The sequence below is a fragment of the Fusarium proliferatum genome (genome assembly GCF_900067095.1).
Source record: "Fusarium proliferatum ET1 genome assembly, contig: FPRO_scaffold012, whole genome shotgun sequence".
In the NCBI taxonomy this organism is placed as follows: domain Eukaryota; kingdom Fungi; phylum Ascomycota; class Sordariomycetes; order Hypocreales; family Nectriaceae; genus Fusarium; species Fusarium proliferatum.
The window spans coordinates 478,457-496,698 of NW_022194801.1; the positions used below are offsets into that span (position 1 = coordinate 478,457).

At 49.6% G+C, this 18,242-nt stretch overlaps 5 protein-coding genes across 5 annotated transcripts; 2 read left to right on the forward strand and 3 right to left on the reverse strand.

The window, feature by feature from the left end:
- Positions 1 to 207: 207 nt before the first annotated feature.
- FPRO_13262 (putative NDE1-mitochondrial cytosolically directed NADH dehydrogenase) lies at positions 208 to 2,069 on the reverse strand (the record flags this gene model as incomplete). Its single annotated transcript, XM_031222696.1, has 3 exons — positions 208 to 281; positions 339 to 1,643; positions 1,715 to 2,069. 3 exons carry the CDS (start codon positions 2,067 to 2,069, stop codon positions 208 to 210), a joined length of 1,734 nt encoding a protein of 577 aa, XP_031088129.1.
- A 4,235-nt stretch (positions 2,070 to 6,304) lies between these two features.
- On the forward strand, positions 6,305 to 7,933 carry FPRO_13263 (uncharacterized protein; the record flags this gene model as incomplete). The annotated part of the gene is made up of 3 exons (XM_031222697.1): positions 6,305 to 6,796; positions 6,907 to 6,970; positions 7,029 to 7,933. 3 exons carry the CDS (start codon positions 6,305 to 6,307, stop codon positions 7,931 to 7,933), a joined length of 1,461 nt encoding a protein of 486 aa, XP_031088130.1.
- A 193-nt stretch (positions 7,934 to 8,126) lies between these two features.
- Positions 8,127 to 10,248, reverse strand: FPRO_13264 (putative thiamine biosynthesis protein; the record flags this gene model as incomplete). Its single annotated transcript, XM_031222698.1, has 11 exons — positions 8,127 to 8,171; positions 8,220 to 8,299; positions 8,350 to 8,524; positions 8,598 to 8,726; positions 8,777 to 8,842; positions 8,891 to 9,041; positions 9,092 to 9,251; positions 9,305 to 9,692; positions 9,746 to 9,828; positions 9,881 to 10,062; positions 10,196 to 10,248. The coding sequence occupies 11 exons, from the start codon at positions 10,246 to 10,248 to the stop codon at positions 8,127 to 8,129; spliced, it is 1,512 nt and encodes a 503-aa protein (XP_031088131.1).
- A 756-nt stretch (positions 10,249 to 11,004) lies between these two features.
- Positions 11,005 to 15,278, reverse strand: FPRO_13265 (uncharacterized protein; the record flags this gene model as incomplete). Its single annotated transcript, XM_031222699.1, has 3 exons — positions 11,005 to 12,729; positions 12,788 to 14,285; positions 14,332 to 15,278. The coding sequence occupies 3 exons, from the start codon at positions 15,276 to 15,278 to the stop codon at positions 11,005 to 11,007; spliced, it is 4,170 nt and encodes a 1,389-aa protein (XP_031088132.1).
- Positions 15,279 to 17,148: 1,870 nt separating this feature from the next.
- On the forward strand, positions 17,149 to 18,111 carry FPRO_13266 (putative urate oxidase (uricase); the record flags this gene model as incomplete). Its single annotated transcript, XM_031222700.1, has 2 exons — positions 17,149 to 17,932; positions 17,987 to 18,111. 2 exons carry the CDS (start codon positions 17,149 to 17,151, stop codon positions 18,109 to 18,111), a joined length of 909 nt encoding a protein of 302 aa, XP_031088133.1.
- Between the last annotated feature and the right edge of the window lie 131 nt (positions 18,112 to 18,242).

The following is an 18,242-nucleotide window of genomic DNA, read 5'->3' on the forward strand; positions in this document are numbered from 1 at the left end:
TTACAAAATGAAGCATCCCATCCTAAGCCCGATTCTAATCAGACATCTATTAGTCCGGCCCAGTTAATGCACAATGCTCCAAGTACACCCTCCCAAGAACAGATCATCGTACGATGCAGTCCGCGGACAACATCAAGTCCTCAGCTATCGCATCTCATATCAGGGTATCGAACCTTGTTGCATAAAAGGTTTTGTTGGATCGAGGGTTTACTCGCGAGAGACGTCACGGCCGAAGGCCTTGGACTTGAGCCAGTCAACAGCGACCAACACACGGTTTCGGGCTAGAGAAAGCCAGTTAGCACGATTATTACGTCAATATTTGTTTGTGATGAACTTACTGCTGAAGCACATAGAGAGGTAGGCGCTTCGCCAGAACAGGTAGGTCAAGCCGCCACCACTGGCAATGTTACCGTTGAACCAAGGAACATCAGCAACAGCCTTCTCGCTACCAATGTAGGCCAAGCTACCCTGGTGGGAGTATCGGAAGGGCTTGACGTCCTTGATTCGGCGAAGCTGCTTCTCAAGGCTCTCAATCTCAGCGGCGACCTCAGCAGAGTTACCCTGCTTGAGGTTCAAGCTGCTGCTGAGCTCCTTGATGCGAGCCTCCTGAGAGTCAGTCTTGGCCATGTTGTTGAACAGGCGGGCCAGGAAAGAACCCTCCTGGGAAGCGACCTGAGCTGTAGGGGCGTAGCCAGCAACGGCGCAGTCACCGACGGCCCAGATATCGCGGGTGCCCTGGACAACAAGGTACTCGTTGACAGCAAGACCACGGCGAGAATCCTTCTGGGCGGGGACCTTGCCCATGAGGTCACGGACAATGGGGCGAACAGCGTTTCCGGTTGCCCAGACAAGCAGACCGTAAGGAATACGGAGAGTTTGCTTGCTGCCATCGGGACCAGCGCACTCGGCCTCAACAAAGTCCTCTGTCACCCTCTTGACCATGGTTTTGAGCTTGATGTCAATGTTCTCCTCGCGCAGGGTGTTCTCGGTGTACTCAATCAGCTGCTTGGAGAAAGAAGGGAGAACGTTGGGAAGGGCCTCAATAAGAGTGACCTTGAAACGCTGGCTGATTTCGGGGATCAGCTTCTTGATGTCGTCCTCGAAGAAATCACGGAGCTCTCCAGCAAACTCGACACCGGTAGGGCCACCACCAACGACGACCATGTGCATGAGACGGTCGATCTCTTCTTGGGACTGACCCTTGAAAGAAGCGCGCTCAACACAGTCCATAATCTTCTTGCGGATCAGCTGTGCATCACCAATCTCCTTGAGAAAGCAACTGTTCTCGCGGACACCGGGAATACCGAAAGTGGCATTCTCAGCACCGACACCAATGACGAGCATGTCGTAGGGGATCTCAGTCTGAGAGTGAGGGCCCTTGCCCTCGGTGTTGTCCTTGATCTTGACAACCTTGCGGTCAGGGTCAACAGAGGAAGCCTCAGCTTCGTAGTACTTGACGGCACCCTTCTTGTGGCGGAGGATAGTGCGGACAGGTTCCATAATGGAGCGGTGCTCAATGAGACCTGTTGTACATGAAGGCAGGAGGGGAGTGAAGAGGAAGTAGTTGCGAGGAGAGACGACGATGACATTGTAGTTCTCGGTGTCGAGGTTCTTCAGGAGACCAACAGAGCCCCAACCGGATCCTAAGGAAGAGTATTGCGTCAGTAACTTGGCATGGTATATAGGAGGAGCGCCTGCGCGCCGAATTACTCACCCAAAACGACAAGAGTCTTCTTGGAAGGGTCAGGCTGGTACTGCTCTTGAGGGTGACGGTCGTCGTAGATAACGTAACATGTGTAACCAACGAGAGCACCAAGAGAGAGGTATGTGAATCTCCATGTCCATCGGAGGGTTCGTCGAATCTTGCCAGGCTTGGGCTTGGGCTTGGGCGCCTCGTCAGCATAGGCTCTTCGGAAGGCAATGCGGCCAGAGTTGTTGAGTTTCATGGCGATAGAAGGTCGAGCAGAGGTTCTGGAGGCAGTAGAAAGGGCGCGAGTCGCAATGCGACTGCTGGGGCCCAACTGGCCGACCCGGGAGAGGGCCGTCATGGCTCGCGCGGAGGAAGCCATTGGGAGGATCTGGTAGAGAGGAGCTCAATTGAGAGCGATTGGAGGGAGAAGGAGGGAAAAGAAGAGGAAAGAAAGAAAGAATAGAGGACACAGACTGAGAGTCTCTGGACCAGATGAGGGCGTCGCGAGCGGATGGGGCTGGTGACGGACGGAGGTGAGTCGAAGGAGAATCAGTCACAACCCACGAAAGAGGGCGAGAGAATTTAGGTAGTGTATGTACAAGAACTGGACCTTATTAGGTGCGGTACGTAACTTAGCGTCTAGACAGTGAGTGAGCGAGTGAAAAGAGAGACCCTCATCGGCTGGCCGGACACAAGGTAACTAGGGTGTAAGAAAAGATGATGGCATAGTTCTATTCGGTAGTGTTTGGTTTCTTTTTTTGCTCCCATCCCGTCCTGTCCTGTCCTGTCCCCCTCGAGATAAGACATCCCGCCTTCCATTTTCTTGCTTGTGTTTAAGGCTCCACTAAAAAGTTCAGGTTCCCTGCCCGTGCCTTCAAGGCTTCAAGCTTAGCGGAGCGGGTCAGCGTGGGCTTCCGTCCTCAGCTAAAAGCTACGGGTGCTGCACGGCCCTGAATGACGCCCACTGAACGAATGAATAGAAGAGATCATCTTTGATTTGGGCTGCCAAATGATGGATTTCGGAGTTGACAACTCGTGGTTACAAGAAGAGTCACGGCTTCCTTTCCGACATCTTCTCGTATTACAACTTTTCTCCCGTTTTGGCTTGTGATTATCACTTATCACTTCTCGTCTCCAAATTCAGACTCCAATAACCCAATCCAATGGACCGGACCGGGTTCAACCCCGATCCGCAGCTTTGGTTCAGATAAAAGTAGCAGTGCAGTTAAAATTGGGGTTGATTGCTCATTCCAACACCTAAAATTTTTGTCAACCTTTGCCCTCTACCTCTGGCCTTTCGCCTTCTGGCCCTTGGCGTGTCCGGCCCGTTATGAAATCAGCGAAACTCCACTAACTTACCGAGCAAACCCCCTGTATACAATTCTATTTTTTTCTAGTATCATGACGACTGGTGACAACGTCAAAGTGAAGGAGGCGGGTTTCCCCTCCACTGCTCGTGATAACTCGGTCTGATGCTATCAGAACAACGTGCATAATTATGTCACACCATCACTACCACTACATACCACTCAAACCACTATTGTCTATCTTTGTTCCGCTGCGTGGTCAACTCGACATAAATCTCGGTGTCTCTCCGTTTCCGGCCGTCCGGGTTGCCTTCAGCAGAGAAATGTGACATTGGCATTCATTGTGGACTGCTCGATCCTTGAAGCCTTTTGGCGAGTGATAGAGCGCATGAACAGCAAACAGCCTTGTCATGAAAGACTGATAGACATATTACGTATACTGTTACTTTATCTCGGCATCCGGAACACGGGAACACCAAGTATCCAATATCTTGCTTTTTATGTCCCCTATTTTGATTCCCTGAGGCAGTCCACGCTGCAATGTCCATTTTATGTGTGCCAATCAAATGCGGTTATTCCCTGGATCTCAAGCCTGCAGATGGAAAAACCCCGACCCTGAAGAATAGGAGCCTGTCATCCGTCGGTGAAAACCCGGTTTCTCGCGCTCTCATTTCTGATTTCTGAGCTCAGTGTTAGGAGATACCGCGGTGTATCGGTGAGGCTTTTAACCGTTGGCGCGGATTAGTCCACCATTGGATACAGAGCGAACGATATTAACCGTAAGAACTCCAAGTGCTCATGCAGTAGAGATACATAGTTGAGGGCGGTGCCTGTAGGAAAATAAGATGCGCGATTTGGTCTCGTTTGGGAAGCTCCTAGCGCATTCACATGTCGCTAACAGCCTCTCACTTACAAGATACGCGGTATTGCCCAAATAGGTGTTACTGGTAATTGTGAACGACGAGCGAATGGTAGATTTGCCGCTGTAATTGGGTCGCAATTCATGACAGACGGTATTGCCTTATATCTCTCATCCCGCCCTTCTGAGTAATTGCTCGATGTCTTGCTTACCATTTGCTGGTTGCTGACCAAATTTGGTGGCTTGGGTTTTCGATGTCTCTCGTCTCGTTTTGCGTGGGGTGATGACTTGTATCAAAACACCATCGAAATATTTCTCCCTCACCCAACCTTATCATGTGAAATCTAGATGAAATATGTAGTCCCCAGATCTTGACGTGATTCTCGTACTATACCCCGGAATCAGATAAACATTGGGGGTCGTAGTGCATCCCTGACAGCTAGTCCATCTCGGAGCCGCAGTCACATCTTGTCAACCTTACATCCGTAGAAGCGCACACAACTCATATCTCACCATGAACCCCAATCCGAACCCTTAAACAGAGCTCACTCCCCTTTTCTGTCTAGTGGCCGCCGTGCTCGCTCCCTTGGACCGGGTGGATCTCATCGTGGAGCCTCAAGAAGAGAAAACGTTCATGTCCGCAAGCGCGCTAATGACGGATCCGCGCTTCTTCAGTGCGTTCTGTTCATGATGATGAACATGGACATGGGCGAGGTGTGTGATTGGAGCGCGTTTTCAAGGGGTCGTCGGTGAGCGAGCACGGTGAGGCAGCTGAAGACTGCGTCTATTTCAACTTCAAATGACATTTAGTTTGTGCGTATCTGGGATGTGGTGATGGGGGCAAGATCTTGCTAGCCCTCTATGGGGACGGCCACTCGGTGAATTTCCCCGACACTGATGAATGCGATTGGATGTTTAGTATTATCAAGAGCGTCTTCGTTCATGACGGGGCATGTGACGGATTTCCTTTCTGGGTCATCCTGCCAGTTGCAAGTTTATTGTGTTGTTTGATGATAAAACACTTCTTCTTCTCGAAACGCTTGTGACGACATGTCTAGTGGTCATGATGGCTGGAGCAGCAATGGATAATTGCCTGTATCCACTACAGATGGAATCTGGAACTGACGCAAAAGCTTTTTCAAGGGTCCATCAAATGATGACTTTATCCACAAATGATTTAACATCAAACATCCACTCTGAGTCTTCGATATCGGACCGTCTTGCATGCGCCATGAATCGCCGACTTTGGTGGCGGGAACCGGCATTCGATGTGCAAACCCCAGATGAGGCTGATGGAAACGATAGCCGGAAAGGCAAGCCGATATCATGAGACTCAATGTGTCGAAGGTTGAAGATTCCGAAGCAAAACGAGCTTCAGATTGTTGAGGGTGTCTCGAGTTCGGGCATCTGAAGCAGCATAGCCAACCACCTGTCGATCATTGGAACCATCAGACATGAACTTCATCTGATGATGATAGCATGAGCGTTAATCAGCATCATATCATTTATCCTCAACTGCATAACCCGTCAAAGAGGATTGAATCCTTTGTTAATAACCAATCTATCACAGAGAACCCAATTAATCAAGAACGAGCAGTAATGACCCCCCTGCATGACCAGTCTTCATCAATCTCTTGCGACAGGCTGAAACAGGAGCTTGACTTTGAGACGTGCAACCCCTGCCGCTAGAAACCTACAAGCTGAGGCCACCCGTCACTAACACATATGCAGCCATTTCTGCACCAGCCCTGTTAGCGCATCAACGATGGGCTACCATGCTTCCATCCTGAATCTCAGTTCTTGGGCAAAGAAGCGACACCAAGCGTTTTCAAACAGCAGACAACGACTCTTGAACTGCCAGGTTCGGCTTGAATGTTTCGTGTTACTGCTCACATCGTGCCCCTGAACCCTGAGATCGCCTTGGCTGTGTAGATGGGGTTTACACTTTACCACCGTTTATGGCTGTCGGATCCTTGTCTTTATAATGTATCATATCGTATCGTATCGCATGTATAATGTAACTGTTGATCGTGTCTCATCCCACGGACCAGCTCCAGCTCTAACGTTAGAGGTTCCTCGCGCTTCACTTCCTCTCTCGTCCGTCCGTCCTCTCATCTCTCTTCCTCCTCAATCAGCAGAAGCTCCATTTCTCGCTTTTTGCATGTCATAAACCGCCAAGCCCTTATATTCTTTCCTTTGTCCTTCTCTTCCTTTGCTCTTGATCAAGGCTGGACCTTCGTTTGAATAACACCTTCTTTTATCTGATCAAGTCAGTGACTTGCATCATCAAAACACTCATTTCCTGATACCCAGACTATTCATCCAACGCCTTGGGTATCCAAATCATATCATATCAAGACGTACCAAGACATATCATGTTATAGAGACCCTTGGTTCATTAAAACCTTTTGTTTATAATCAGCACGACTCAGAATACCTACTGCGGCAATGGCGCCTTTTGATGAGCCCCATCACCTTCGGTGGCAGAGACAAGCAAAGAGGGCTTTTGGTGCGACTCTGCCGGATTGGACCATCGCCGATGACAGCGACGACTATGATGTTCACATTATGAAGAAGCGACCAACAAGGCTGAGGGTCAGACGAAGCAATGTTCCAACTTCATCCAGAGAGCCTGAGGTCATGATCAACATCCTAAGGGAGCCTTATGCCAAACGAACCGATACTGTCGATCCTGCGACTGAGAAGCAGAAGCAGGACGCGAAAAAGGAAGAGAGTAGCGACAGTGAGAGTGAAGGTGACGACGCAGCCGACAGTGGAAGTGAGAGCGAGAGCGAAGATGAAGATGAAGAGCCCAAGAAGAGTCAAGAAGACCGAACCGGCGACGACGGCAACCTCAACATCAAATTGCCTGCATCATCAACAAACTCACCATCAGTCGACGCTCCATCAGCTGAGGGAAGTATGTCGGACTCTCCTTTGGTAAGTCAGATCCTTGACCCGCTGGCTCATCATGTCCAAGTTGTTTCGGATTGAAAGACATGTCAAATGCAATGCAATGCAAATTCGGTCTTGCTAACTCTTCTACAAAGGTCGAAGGTGGTGATGGCATCCACTCCAATGTTCACAAGATCCTGCTGGGTGTTGGATCCGTCGGTATGCTCTCTCTGTCCACCTCACCTATAACATTACAGACTGCTAACACGATATCAAGGCGGTTTTCTATTCCTAATTGGAATTGGGTTCCTCATTTGGAAGTTCTACTCAAGGAAGCAGACCCCAAAGAAGCCTGCTCCCATTGATGACATGAACTTCGACAAGCCCAGCCGCTTTGAGAACCTCGTTTCCAAGGTGCCTTTCCTCGGACCACGCTACGGCCACAAGGGCTGGTACACAATTGAAGATCCATCCTACTCCCCTCCGTCCTACTCTCCGCCTCTCGCTGAAAAGACACGGCCTCAGTCACCACTCTTCATGTCTAAGCAATCCGACAACTTCCTCACAGTGCCTAGCCTACCATTCGGCGTTTATCGTACGACTGGCGACAGAAGGACAGGGGTTACAAACTATGACATTGACGCTGTCAGCCCTACAAGCACAACCTTCGTCGAGAGCGCTGTTGAGGTCCAGGTCGTGGCTCGTCACGATCCCAAGGACTCTTTGAGCACACCTTACAAACCTCAGCAACACAAGCGAATCCCCTCTACCACACCATATGCCTACGATGTCGGACGACGTCAGACCGGTGTTAGCGAACTCTCCTCCATCTCCTCTGGCTTCGGTGACGGCGATATCGTCGTGACGCCTACCACTCAGACTGTCCAAAGTGTCCCATCGCGACCAGAGCCTTCACGACAACCCACATGGAAGTCTACCAACTCTGTTGGTCGCCGTGACACTGTATCTACAGTAGCTTCAGTCGATACACGGCCACGCTTCCGCTCAGTGAACTCATGGGTGAAGCAGCAGAATGGGCAATTGCGACGAGCTCAACGACAACAAGAGAACAGCCTTGATAGTGACGCTCCCCCAGTTCCTCCTCTGGCCCCCCCTCCTGAGCAGGACTTCAGATATATGTTGCAAGACGATGAGAGACCACGTCCAGTGGAGATGGTCTAGGATGGGTTCGGGAAACATGCATGATATATAGAGGCACCTTTGAAAGGAGTATGGCTGGACCAGGCGTCAGATACCTACATTGGATTTTGTGACATAAACAAAGAAACATATGGAGCCAAGTGTATACTCAATTCTATGTCTATTAATTGATTGATCTAGTCTGCTTCTCCGGTTTTTGTGTCTGTGTATTGACTTAGGTCTGCTGGGCAGGAAACATCTCCCAAAAGCCAATTTCCATCTAAATCGTGTTAGTCAAAGGTCACCACTACAGAGGACGATAATATACCTTGAGGGCATGGATAAATATCTGAACCAGCTCTTCAATTCGCGAAGGTGACTGCAGTTGAATTTGCTTTTCGAGCAAGGCTACATCTTGATTAATAGATAGATACTCGGCGAAACTGAGGGAGACTCACCAGAGCCCAACTTGACAGCATCAGTGTAATCCTCTTCATTGTAGTTCTTGATCCACGCCCAGTATGTGTTTCCCTCGCGGACGGTCTTCTCATGGTCATGAAGCATCTTAGCTGCGGCACCATAACCAAGAAGGCATGGAGCAAGAGCCATTTGAAGACCAAGCCAATCGCCGCTCTGACCAACATCAAGGACATAACGAGTGTATGCGGTGCAGGCTACAAAGAAAGTCAGAAAAAGATCACCGTACATGAACCTGCTTGAACTTGCCCTGTTTCTCGGGTGTGGCACGAATTTGCTCGATGGAGACGCCGAAGCTCTCACAGTATGAGGTATGAAGCTTCAGTTCATGCATGATATGCTGAACAATTTCTGTTGCCTATAGAGAGGTCACGAGATTGCGTATAGCATAGGGTCAAGTGAACATACTCGAGAAATATCTTCAATGTTTTGCGCCTTATAGGCAGCCAGGGCGTTGGCACGTGAAAAGTGAATCTGTAAATAATGATTAGCTTGGGATCATTACATGTTTTGAAGGCGAACCAAGTATAGGTAATCCTGAATAATATAGCCCTTGAAGGACTCGAGAGGCAGAGTTCCGTCACCCATAGCCATGACGAAGGGATGGTAAACAAACTCCTTCCAGACGTCGCGGACATCAGGGCGCTCGAGAAGCCACTCGATGAAGTAGCCGCTGTTCATCGAGTTAGTACAACAAAAGATGGTAAAGCTTTCTGAACGTACGGAGAAAATGGGAGAGTATAGGTCGAGTGGAAGTGGTTAAGGGGACCATGCCCTTTACCAAGACCAGGCGCTGTTCGAATGGCAGTTTCAATGTATCGACACGCTGATCGGACAGCCGTTGGTGTATCAAGACCCTTGGCCAAGTTTGATGCGATGGCCGCTAAGAAATCACTTAGTATCAGACCAGTTTTCTTCAGCAAGTTTGTCACTTACACGCCAAGGAGCATCCCGTGCCATGGGTACTTGAGCTTGCCTGGTACGGGCTTTTGACTCTCACAACCTCACCATCACCACCAACAAGAACGTCCACAACAACACTCTTCTCTTCCTCAGTCTCGGCCTCAGTCAAGTCCTCCTTCATGGGTCGGTGTCCGCCCTTGACGAGCACCCACTTAGGACCCAAGGCTTGGATTCGTTGAGCTACAGTCTCAAGGTCTTGCACACTGCGAACCTCGGGGGCTTCTTGACCATTTTGAGAAAGGATAAGAATAGCTTCAGGAATGTTTGGTGTGAGGACCGTAGTGTGCGGCAGAAGGTGTTTGCAGAGATGTTGGATGGCTTCATTGGGGAGGAGTGTTGCACCAGAAGTCGAAACCATGACCTCGAAGTTCATTGTTAGAAAGATTCAGAAAGAGATATAAAGTGAGAACATACTGGATCCACGACAAGCGAAGGGATGCTATGCTTAACCATGGTATTTGCAACCATCTCTATTGTCTCTGTAGAAGCAAGCATGCCTATCGAGGTGTTGGTCATTGTGCAGCACGGCGAAATCGCTGACCAACTCACCAGTCTTGACGACATCGACACCGACATCTTCAACACAAGCATCGATCTGCTGAGATACAAAATCGGTGGGAATGACATGAATGCCCTTGACGCCTTGAGTGTTCTGCGCAGTCAGCGCCGTAGTGGCCGTCATAGCGTAGCAGCCATGAGCAGCAATGACTTTCTGATCCGCTTCAAGTCCACTAATGATTTTCCGTCAGCATATATTGCGATTGAACATTGAAGAAAAAAAGAAAAAAAGAAATAAAGAAATCATGAAAACGCCTTCAAAAAGCTCCATCATGCCACTCTGAATATAAGGAAAACTATACTTACGCTCCACCCGAACTGTCCGACCCCGCGATGACAAGCACTCGCCCTTGTACCATGATGAAGATTATCTTCAGGAGGGGTTGAAGAATGACCAATACGATGGATCTACTAGGAAAAGATGTATGATATAGGTGTCGTGAAGGAGCAATTTGGGCCCCGATCGGAACTGAGCTCGCTCTTAATCCCGCGTTCGGTTACTCATGGAAGCGGCGTTGGTTGGTATTGGCAGGCGATGTTAATGGCTCTGGTGGGGCCGAGTAATTCACCGTCATCATAATTACAAGTCGTACATAAGATACATACCTTACATTATCAGGTCATGATGTTACTTACTTACCTGACTTATCTGCTCCCTGGACCCTAAAAATTCACCGGCTAAAAGTAAATTCGGCATATTTACTTAACCGGTTCCTCGATATCATGAATCCTTGGCGTAGACTGATTTGTAGTTTGGGTATATGATGATGCTACTCGTAGTCGAATCAACCAAGTAATCCTTTGATATCTTACTACAATATCCTCAACCTCACTTGGTCTCGGTCCAAGAAGCCCTCTCGGATAAAATCAGAAGCATCCCTTCTTCAATGTTTTGCCCAAAACTCCATGATCCAAAACCCAGACCAGACCAGACACCAATGCGCTTTACAGCAGCTACTCCTCACAAGGATATATACAGCTCGAGACCCGCCTGCCACCCTTTGACGTGCCATCATGATTCTTGTCATTGGTATCGTGTAGTTGAAGCTTTCCAACGTCATGTTGCTTTTGGCTATGTAGTTATTTTATATCTTCGAAATATCATTGCCCATGTCTCACCTCCTCAACCTGAGAGGAGCTGGCGTAAGATCTGGTGGCGGTGCCGGCGGCTCGCTGATGCTCCGTTGCCTCTCTGTCCTGTCATCCCCGGAGCTATTTTCGCCCTCGCCGCTTTCTTCTTCACTTTCCTCTTGGCTGTTATCGTCGCTACTGTCTTCATCTTCGTCATCCTCCTCCTCATCGAACACTATTTGCCGCATCACGTTCTTGTCAAACAAATCTATAACCATCCTTCTCACCCCTAACCGGTAGTGGTTCCATTCCATTGCGCTCATCACTTCCTTGAAGAACTGTGTACTTTTGAAGGCGCTTGGTTTGTGTGCCCGCAGCTTCTGGAGGTCAGTAAGCGCCTTCTTGTAGAGGACCATATTTCCTAGGTCCACGATGAGCTCCAGGACTCTTCTGTTAACATCCGCCTCGCTCAACATAGCAGGTATTTCTGCTGGCTCAAGAGGTGGTCGAGCGGCGCGAGGAGGTGGTGCCTCCTGGGCTGTCCGTTGACTTGACGGCAGGGTGATCGACGTTACCGTCTTTTGTTTCCACGCTGTCAGTGATAATAACCTTGATAGGTCATTGGGAATGCAGAATCCAAGCGAGGTACCCATTGGTGTTGTGTTGGCATCCCATCCATGCTCAGATAGGATCTCCAGACCATGCGTAGAGCGAGAAATCAGACCAAGAACGAAGAATGCAGTGCCCCTTAGACTCATCACCTCATGCGTCTCGGCAATTCGAATGATATGCTCTACCACGTCGTTAGATTCCAAGAATGGTGCTCCGAGTTCCATGGACCCAACGTTGCCAACAGCCCAAAGGCAGCCCTTGACCTTCGTAAGTATTTCTGCATCTCCCTTATCCATGCCATGCTCACGGATCGTAGCTGCAAAATCCTCAAAGTGACCTTTATCACTTAGCAGCCTACATCCCTCCTGGGTACGGGTCAACTCCCGATAAAAGTGCGGTGGTACATGGTTATCATGGTAGTCCCCATCCATCTCACTGTCATCAAATAAACTCATGCGAGGATTGTGCTCGTCGGGATCAACGAGGAATGCTCTGGCCAAGCTTGCCTCTATGACCCTGACATATGTATCGTTCCGTCCCAAGAACCAGTCGTCCATTTCGTTACTGATGTAATCCAGTCCATCCAGATAATGGTATCCGATGGATGTTGATAAGAACCGTAAGAGCAGCGGTGCTCCGATTTCTCCCAGATGATCAAGAGCTGGCCGGCATTCAACAATATACTCCAGGTAGGTCTTGCGATTACAGGCTTTCTCCAAGATCTTCACAGCTGTAGCACAAACCTCAATCTCGGGATCGTAAAGCTGTGTTACCAGAAGCTGAATGGCCCATTTCGAGTCACTAACGCCACCCTGTCCGTTGGCTGATGGTACCGGCCGAATGGCGTATTTGCGAAGGGCATTCGTTGCATGAATTCGAATTTCCTTCGTACCGGCGGTTAAAGCTTTGGACAACAAGACTCGAGGATGGCCCTGGACGCTATAATCGAAGCTAGACAGAAGTAACTTGATGAGGTCGGGCCTCTGCTTCAAGTCCACGATGTGGTACATCATATTGAACATCCTCCAACGTTCCAGTAGTTGAAGACCTTTAGGATCGCCACTTAGAACACCAAGCATTGAGAAGTAGCCCGCGCAAAGTGTGTCAGTGACTCGATCTCTTGAGAACATTGGATACTGGGCTGTGAGGCCGCTAGTCTGGAGGAAGTGGTGTTAGTGATCGAGTTGAGGAAACTGTAATGGCATCAAGCCTTACCGGATCGCATTGTGCTAGACACTCAGCTATCTGTCTGAGCAACTTGCTGTCTGCCAAGAATTTGATTCCCTCGGGTGATTGAAGTAGAGAGTGCATCAGGGCACAACCAGCTCGGACATACTTCTGCGTGGCACGAGTGTTTTTGACATTGGCAAACCTGTATTTGAAAGGGCGATAGAAGCTGATGATTCTCTTCATGAACTTGGATGCTTTGATGGCCTCTTCAAGTCTCTTGCCGCTTTGGAGAGGACCGTCAATGATTTTGAGAATAGTCTCCCAGTTCCACTTAGCATAGTTCGAGCTGTTGAGGACATTACTATCAATCAGCAGTTGCCGGAAAGTAGCATCGTCAAAAACCAGAGATTGGTGGGATTTGGGGGCCTCGTCAATCGCGGATATGTCATTCGAGTTGTGACCTGATGATAACGCCCCGGACAAGGCACCCGTAGGCGCACTTCTGTATAAAGTACGACTGACACTGCTGATCTGGTAAACGATCCCCGATGCGACCCAGTGATCATTGTTGCCAATGTTAGCAGCCGATGAGAAGAGTTCCGGCAGGAGGTGAAGCTCGGCGCTCCAGGATGGGGGTAGGAGGCGACTGGCAAGTTTCAGCACCTCGCTAATCAGCAGGGTCGTCTTGCGTTGGAGAGTTGGATTCTCGTCCCCTTGAGCAATCTTCAGGAGCACTGGGAGGAGGCCTGCTCGAATGAGCACTGCCAGCAACAGAGCTGTATAGTGCTCGACGAAATTTTGCTCACCGCTGTCTTCTTCTGTGAACTGTAAGTGGCTCTTGTCCTTTTGGTTTGACTTCAGATTCGCAACTCGGCCGTACGTTGTCAATCTCCTTCCAGCAAGAAAAGAGGTTGCCCACGCTGGTGGTTTGATCCGTAGAAGTGAGAATATAAGATCAAGAATAGTCTCCCGAACCACATCACTCGGCAATAGCATGCTCGTGATCAAGGATCGAATTGTTCGAAGATCATACATGCAGAGAGTCATGAGCCCTGGCCATGACTTCAAAGCGGTCGCAATGGCTTTGGAGTTCTGTTTCATGATACTTTCGTTTGTCAGGAGGTGGTCGGTAAAGACAGTAAATAGCACCTCCAGGCCATATCCTGGCTGTATGTATCTCCGTTTTCGAGGCGAGTCGAGCAAGTATAAAAATGCAGAGGTCAAACTCTCGGGGGATTTGTAGACGCCTTCTGAAAGGGCCTCGGTCAATGGTCCCAAGCCACCAGATGCCACCAAAAGTGCTGGATCTTGCACTATGATTTCTGCTAATGTCTCGATGCAGATAGGTCTTAAACGGTCCAGATCTCCCTCGGCCGGCTGAGCATTTGCTCGTCGGTCTTCTCCATGCTCTGCAACTGCAACTATCGTGCGCACCACTGCTCGAGAAATCTCTTTCACTCCGCCTTTGACATCAAGAAATGCACGGACAAACTTGAGGGCCTGCTCGCGTTCAACATCCGCTTTGCGGTAGTTGTTGAGTGATCTGATCATGTCAGTAAAAAGAGCGCGGTCATAGTCGAGGCACATACCGTATCACCAGATAATCCGTGTTCAGACTTCGGATCTTCTTAAGTGATGCCACATCTGAAATAGCATATCTGGTCATTCGATAGCCAGCAGCCACGACTTCGCGACTCTCGCTTAGGAGCATTACCTGCATACGGAGCCCAAAGATTGACCAGACCAAGTCGTACTTAAGAGTTGGGTAACGTTTGAAGAGATCGACAAGCTGGTTCCCCCGTGAGACGTAGTACTCCGGCATCATGCCCTCAACCTCTAAGGCCTGGAGCAGTTCCGCAAGCGCAAACGTTGGGCTTTCTGTTGGTTCCTCATTGTCAGATTCTACGACAGATCGTGACACGCTCTGTGGCGAACGCAGTCCAATTGGTCTCCCGGATTCGATAACGTTGCTCTGGGTACGGTTTCGTTTTGGCGTCGCAGGTGGAATCTGTCGTGTATGCTGAGCATCTGAAATCTTTTGGCGCAAATCCTTAATACGCGAATTGCTGGCGTTAAGCTCCGCCTCAACCTTTTGTCGTTGCTCTTTGGTCTGCTTCGCTTTCTTAGAGTTCAGGGCCTCGAGCATATTCTCACTCCCCTCCTTGATCTTCATCTCACGGTTGAGTCTTTCTTTCAGATGTGCCAGAGCTTGCTCAGCTAGCGTGTCTGCGTCGTCCTCTTCCACCTTGTCCATGAAGCTGCTTGGGTATATTGACCCCGCTTCAGTCTTACTTCCAGCCCGACTACGCAACTCTGAACTAAAGCTGCCGGGAGCAACATTAAGACTGCTTCCCCTTGGCGCAAAAGATACGGCCGAAGCCGAGAGATTTCGGGCGTTGGCGCCATTGGGGGGTTGTAGACCCGAATCCCCTCGGTCGAAGCTTGTGCGACCGGATAACTGTTGAGGCAGGTTGTGTTGTGAAGGTTGGCTCGGAGGGGTCATGCCCTTCTGAGCTGCTGCAGAGGAGCTCAGCATATCAGCGGCGAACAGCCCACCGATTGGGACTGGGCCCAAAGGTGGTGGAAGAGCATTCGTCGATCAACGGGCGACTGAGGTGAAGAGTACGGAGGATGCGATCGCGGTCAAGGTTCGTATGCGTTACAGTGACTTCGATTGATAGGCGTGTATTCGTTCGCAGAATGGCGGTATAAAGTGATTGTCTAGATCTAATACTTAGAGCGATCGTGATGTTGTGTCGTATGTATAACTTGGCCCGCGTTTTCGGCGATCGCGCTGTCAGTGAAGCTGTAGTCTATCTGGACAGCGAAACTGAGTCAAGCTGGAGTTTCAAGAGAGCGGAGTTGTCGCCGTTGAAGGTACCTTAGCTTGCGTGGGTTCCAAGGCGACGGTGGGCGAGAAAGGAAGCAAATGATGTAGCCACAATATGGGGTTGAAGGACCAGTTTACCAACAGAAGCAATAACCAGATTGATGCCGTACAGAACCTGACCTTACGTAGATACCTAGGCCAATATCAGAGCAAAACGAGCGAGGTTCAAGGACCAGTTTGGCAGGGTTTCGAGAGACGAGAGGACAGGTGATTGGAGGATCGAGAACAGAGGTTGCTGGCTTGCGGGCAACCAGGGCCTAAAGTGGAGGCGGACAAGACCCAGCCAGATGGTGATGTATTCCATTTACAGACCTGCCCGGGGCACTAAAGTCAACCTTGTGCTCTGTAACCTGTGCTGCAGCCTACAGTTGCGGGCGGCTTCACTACCGTTGGAAAGTTTTGGAATAGCTCCGTCTGGCACAGTAGCGTGCTGTAGATTAGATGCTCTGAGCTTAAAGTGTTTTATTCCGGGGTTACGATGGAGTTACGAGAGCATCCCATGAAGCTGAGGAGCTGAACTGCTGCTGAGCAGTCGAGTAGCTGAGTTTGAGAATCAGTGCCAATAGCAATAGAGGATGTATTGCAATCAACCTATTTGGCGCAAGGCAGCTGATTGTCGTTATATGCCTTCGTTCTCATAAGCAAGGAGTTTCCACCTCACCAAAGCATTTCAAGCTTGAGAAGTAATGGTTTCGCCATCTGCAATCTTGACCAGATTCACATGCCGGTACACACAAGTTGAAAACCCCATACTCCGAATATATTGGTGCTTCGTGAGGCCATCAACAAAAATGTGAAAGATGGGTACCCTACAGACTGCATGCCGGCAGCTTGCAACACTCCAAAACTCCAAAACTCAGCAGACCGGAAGACATGAGGATTGCCTCGATCACAAACACCAGAATCTGATAGGTACTCTTCCCGCATGATCTTGTACCTCATCTTTTCTGCAGCCAGAACTCAAATTGTCTTCGTATCGCAGGAATCATGCGATATTGAGTCGCATTATAAGATAAGATAGACAAGTCGAGATAAGAGCTCCGATGGCCCCAGGCGGGCCCCGACATACGGGATCGAGGGCATCGGCGTCCTCCGGGGCCCGGCACCGACCCCATCGCCCCATGGAAAAGCTTCAATTCGCTAACAATTGCAACATCGGATACTGAATTGTTCGGCCGTAGGCGCTTGATTTCTGATCGTCAACGTCCGTCTCCGTCCGTTGAGCCGCTTAGAGTAGCGTTGTTTGGTTGCTTTGTCGCTAATCACCTTAGCCGGAGCCGTCATTATCGCTGGGAAGGGGGGCTGACATCCCAACCATTCTGCATACTTGCTAATCTATATTTAAAAGCCTATTCCTCCCCTTTCCTCTCAAATCATACCGTGCTTAATCTCGACTCTTGAAAACATTGCCGTCGCTCATCTCTTGTCGCAATACACTGAACCTGAAACCTCCTTATCTGGTCTTGTCAGTTATCAATACACGTCTTCAGACTTATCACACAACAAGCATCTCACAATGCCTTACGTATCTGCTGCTCGCTATGGCAAGGACAATGTCCGCGTCTGCAAGGTTGATCGCGATGCCTCAACTGGCATCCAGACCGTCACTGAGATGACCGTCTGCTGTCTTCTCGAGGGAGAGATTGAGACCTCCTACACCAAGGCCGATAACAGTGTTGTCGTTGCCACCGACTCTATCAAGAACACCATCTACATCACCGCCAAGCAGAACCCTGTCAACCCTCCCGAGTTGTACGCCTCTATCCTCGGTAGCCACTTCATCGAGAAGTACAGCCACATCCATGTTGCCAATATCAACGTCAAGACTGTTCGCTGGCAGCGTCTGGAGGTTGACGGCAAGCCTCACCCCCACAGCTTTTTCAAGGATGGCGAGGAGACCCGAAATGTGGAGGTTCGCGTGAGCCGACAGGAGGGCATCCAGATCAAGAGCTCTCTTGTTGGCTTGACTGTACTCAAGAGCACCGGTTCTGCTTTCCACGGCTTTGTTCGCGATGAGTACACAACTCTTCCCGAGACTTGGGATCGCATCTTCTCAACCGATGTTGATGCTACGTGGAAGTGGAAGAAGTTTGACTCACTGAACGCTGTCAAGGCCTTTGCTCCCAAATTCGACAGTGCTCGAGAGGCGGCACGCAACACCACTCTCAAGATCTTCGCCGAGGACGACAGTGCGAGTGTGCAAGCCACCATGTACAAGATGTCTACCCAGATCCTCGGGCTTGTGCCTGAGATTGCGACAGTCACTTATGCACTGCCTAACAAGCATTACTTCGAGATTGGTAAGCCTAGACACGCTTCCCCAAGTACACTATTGATACTGACCTCTTATCTAGACCTGAGCTGGCACAAGGGACTTAAGAACACAGGCAAGGATGCTGAGGTTTACGCACCCCAATCTGGACCCAATGGTCTTATCAAGTGCGAGGTGTCTCGTGACAACTTGCAATCAAAGCTATGAGGGGCGTTGAGAGTGGTTGTATTCTGCGGCGATAGATGTCAAGATGGAACGTTGTAATGAACCCAGGATAAAGATTGATACCAAGCGATGGACTTAGACTCTAGCACTAGATATGATTTGAGTAATTACCT